Genomic DNA, 4,117 nt, shown 5'->3' with positions numbered 1-4,117 from the left:
TGCTGCCCCTTCTAGCTGCTGCTGCTGCTGCTGCAGTGTACGTACAGCGCGGGCTGCTGCATGCACGCAGGCAAAGGCATTATGGCGGCAGCAGCAGACGGGGATAAGGCGGCGCCGCACTTGGTGAATAGGGACAACCCGGTGGGTCTTTTTCTTCTTTTTCTGTCTTCTTTCTTTTTAAGCTCTCGTTTTTCTCTAAGTTAAATTCTATTTTTAAATTAATTAAAATGCATTTTATTCTCCAAAGTTTGGTTTTAAATTGCCTTTTTTTATTCAAAATGTTCTTTTCTAGATGCATAGTAAGACACATATACTCGCCTGTGTCTGCATTGTCTTAGCTGCATGCGTTTGCTCTATATATGTACCTCTGACGAGCAGCAGCAGCAGCAGCAGCTGCTGCTGCCGCAGCGGGCGCTGCTGCTGCTGCCGTGTTGTTCGCTGGTGCCGCCGCACCCTTTCTGCTTGCGTTTTCTTCCGGTGCTGTAGAGCGAGTCGCTGTTGCTGCTGCTGCTGCAGCAGGGTGTTTCCCTGCTGCTGCAGCAGCAGGGTGTTTCCACTGCTGCTGCTGCTGCAAGTGCTGCTGCTTAAGTCCTGCTGCTGGTGCTGCACTCACCCTCCCTCCCGCTGCCGCCTCCCCCCACTCCCCCCTCCCCGCCACCGCTGCCGCTGCCGCCGCCGCCGCTGCTGCTGCTGCTGCTGCTGCTGCTGCTGCTGCTGCTGCTGCTGCAGGAGGGGGGCCCGCTGACGCTGCTGTCGCGGTGCGTGCTGGACAACAGCCAAGTGCTGGTGAACTGCCGCAACAACAGAAAGCTGCTGGCGCGGGTGAAGGCGTTTGACCGGCACTGCAACTTGCTGCTGACGGACGTGCGGGAAATGTGGAGCGAAGTGACCCGCGGGGGCGGCAAAAAGAAGCAAAAAGTTGTCAACAAAGACAGATTTATATCCAAACTGTTCCTCCGCGGAGACGCGGTCATTCTCATCTTGAAAAACCCCAAATAACCCGCGAAAAACGCTCCAAAACGACCCCCCACACCCCAAACCCTAAACCCTAAACCCTAAACAACCCTAAACCCTCAACCGGGCCGCGCGCCCGGATGCCCTGCAAACCCTCAGTTGTCAAAGGCTTTCCGAACCCTTTCCGGGGGAAAACGCGTCTTTCATCTTCGGAACGCCGGTTAAGCAAATTCCTGAACCCTAAACCCTTTCTTGGGGTTTTTGACCGCGCCAGCCACGAGTCCTAAACCCTCCTTAGCTTTGAGAGGCGCCACAGACCCTAGCCTAGTACGGCAAAGGCCGCGCAAACCCTAAACCCTCATTTAGCGCTTACGGGCCGCGCAAACCCTGCAGCCTAAACCCTTGTTTAGTGGTTCACAAACCCTAAACCCTATGTTGGGGTTAAAGTAAAGTGCAACTGCCCTTAGGCGCTCTTTTAGGGTCTTGCTCAAACTCTAAATACATGCGAACTGCCAACATATTCATATAATAATTGTGCATTATAAAATAAAAGTCGTTTTTTGTATTTTCCGTGCAAAATTAATTTATTTAAATGAAATATGTCTTTCTCAGGTGTACGTACTGTGCAGGGAGTGCATGCGCATTTCTGCAGACTGCGTTTAATCATTGTTTACTAAAATGAATTTTTAAAAGTTGAATTAAATATGCATTTACAAAGATAAATACATCTATGAACGTAGGCTGCAGCAGCAGCAGCTGCAACAGCAGCAGCAGCTGCTGCAACAGCAGCAGCAGCCCAATTGGCAGCAGCAGCAGCCCTAGCAGCAGCTGCACTAGCGGCAGCAGCAGGCGGCACTATCAGCAACAGCAGCAGCAGGCTGCACTACCTGCAGCAGCAGCTGCACTAGCAATAACAGCAGCAGAAGTATTAGCAGCAGCAGCAGCAGCAGCAGCACTAGCAGCAGCAGCTGCTGCACATTTATTAAATAAATACTTGAACAGAAATGACGCAGTGGTGAGCAGTTCACAGAGGCTGTCGAAACACTGCAGACAAAACGACGAAAGACAAAATGCGCAGCAGCAGCAGAAGCAGCAGCACCTGCTGCTGGTGCTGCTGCTCCTGGTGCGCTGGCTAGTCCTAGTGCTGCTGCTGCTGCTGTTGCTGCTGCTACTGCCGCTGAAGCGAGCAACAAACATAAACTGGGAAGGCACATGAAGAGTCTCTTCCACTTGCAGCAGATAGGCTACGCAGCACTTGCTGCACTAGTTGCAGCAGCTGCTGCTGCTTGTTGCTGCTGTTGCATTGGCTTCTTCAGGGCTGCAGCAGCAGCAGCAGCAGCAGCAGCAAACAGCAGCCACAGTCACTGGAGGCACAGTTGCCGGAGCAGACATAGCAGCAGCACATGACGCGGCAGCAGCGAGAAGTCCTGCTGTTGCTGCTGCTGCTGCTGCCGCTGCTGCTGCCGCTGCTGGCTCATATATCCACTGGAGAGACGTCTTTGAGGTGTGTGAAGACATCTCGTGCTGCAGCAGCACATGACAGTCACAAACCCCAAACCCTAAACCCTCGACTCCATGCCCCAAACCCTAAACCCTCTAGCCCATTACCTGGCTAAAAGACCTACCGAGGTCTTCGAATAGCCGATTCACGTTTTGCCCCGTCTGCAGCACACATCCTAAACCCTAAACCCTAAACCCTAAACCCTAGGACGAGATGGGCAAGCATTATACAACGACTCCAGCTGCACTCGCTGCAACAGCAGCACAGCAACTCGTTGTTCTTGTGGCTTCTTTTCTTGCTGCTGCTGCTGCGCCGCTGCTGCTGCAGCTTATGGTTCATTTGCTGCTGCTGCTGCTGCTGCTGCTGCTGTTGGGACGGACCTTTGCAGAGCATTCGATGAAAGCGAAATGATTTGATGCGCAGAACTTCTTCACTTCCTAAAACGCACGACCGAAACTATGAACTCCAAACCCTAAACCCTAAACCCTAAACCCTAAACCCTAAACCCTAAACCCTAAACCCTAAACCATGTCCTCAGCTCACCTCGACGCCTCGCTTAACTTGGGCCAAATCCTTTTTGTACTGCTCTGCCTCGGCCTCCGCTTCCGCAGCAGCAGCAGAGTCAGCTGTTGCTGCTGCTACTTCCAGCATCTGCTGCTGCTGCTGCTGCTCAGGGGCCCCCTCAGAAGGGCCACCCAGCAAGTCGCACTTATTTGCTGCTACAGTAATGCTGCAGTGATCGAGGTGCTGCCGCAGCTCTTCAGTCCAAAACTTGACGGCTTCCAGGGAGGAAGGCGCCCTGCAGCAGCAGCAGCAGCAGCAGCAAAGGCAGCAGCAGCAGAAGCAGCAGAAGCAACAGGCGCATCAGTTGCATAAGCGCAGCACTCTTTTGCAGCTGCAAGAGGATAAAGGCAAACAACAGCTCCTGCTGCCTCAGCCGAACAGCAACAGCAGCAGCGGAAGCAGCAGCACCAGGAACACAAGCAGCAACAGAAGCAGCAACAGAAGCAGCAGCAGCACCAGCAAAAGGATCAGCAGTAGCAAAAGCAGCAGTACCAGCAGCACCGCCATCAGCAGCAGCAGCAACAGCAACAGAAACACACCAGCAGCCGTAGAAGCAGCCACAGCAGCAACAGCAGCATTAGAAGCAGCAGCAGCAGCGGCAGTAACAGCAGCAGCAACAGCAGCAGCAGCAGCAGCAGCAGCAACCTACGTAATGTCGTAAACGACGACAGCTCCTGCAGCATCTCTGTAGTACAAAGGAGCCATTGCACGGAAACGCTCTTGGCCCCCAGTGTCCCAGATGTGCAGCTTCAGCTGGTTACCTGCAGCACCAGCAGCAGCAGCAGCAGCAGGTGCTTGCGGCAAGGCCAACAGCTACACGTAGACGAGCAGCAGCAACGGGAGAAAACAGCAGCAGCAGCGGCAGAGAGAAAGAGCAGAATCAGCGGCAAAAACCAGCAGCGGCAGCGGCAGGAAAAAATTGCAGCAGCAGAAGCAGCAGCAGCGGCATGCTCAAGCCTCACGATTTGCTGCAGAAAAGCAACAGCAGCAACAGCAACAGCAACAGCAAAAGCAGCAAAAGGAGCAGCAGCAGCAGCAGCAGCAGCAGGAGCAGCAGCAGGAGCAGCGGCAGCAGGAGCAGGAGCAGCAGCAGCAGCA

At 53.9% G+C, this 4,117-nt stretch overlaps 1 protein-coding gene across 1 annotated transcript in view; it reads right to left on the bottom strand.

Moving 5' to 3' along the window:
- Positions 1 to 609: 609 nt before the first annotated feature.
- Positions 610 to 4,117, bottom strand: part of ETH_00011990 (myosin F (TgMyoF) protein, putative) — a gene marked incomplete at both ends in the record, with an annotated part of 11,096 nt that continues 7,588 nt past the window's right edge. Inside the window, 6 exons of the mRNA XM_013375352.1 lie at positions 610 to 980; positions 2,054 to 2,131; positions 2,580 to 2,616; positions 2,836 to 2,892; positions 2,999 to 3,254; positions 3,669 to 3,780. Of these exons, the coding sequence (XP_013230806.1) occupies positions 610 to 980; positions 2,054 to 2,131; positions 2,580 to 2,616; positions 2,836 to 2,892; positions 2,999 to 3,254; positions 3,669 to 3,780 (911 nt within the window). The remainder of the gene's footprint in view (positions 981 to 2,053; positions 2,132 to 2,579; positions 2,617 to 2,835; positions 2,893 to 2,998; positions 3,255 to 3,668; positions 3,781 to 4,117) is intronic.

Source organism: Eimeria tenella, genomic scaffold, assembly GCF_000499545.2.
Source record: "Eimeria tenella Houghton genomic scaffold, Eth_scaff27, whole genome shotgun sequence".
Lineage (NCBI taxonomy): Eukaryota > Apicomplexa > Conoidasida > Eucoccidiorida > Eimeriidae > Eimeria > Eimeria tenella.
Note: the sequence above shows the minus strand (reverse complement) of the source record. Positions and strands in the feature narration are given on the sequence as shown.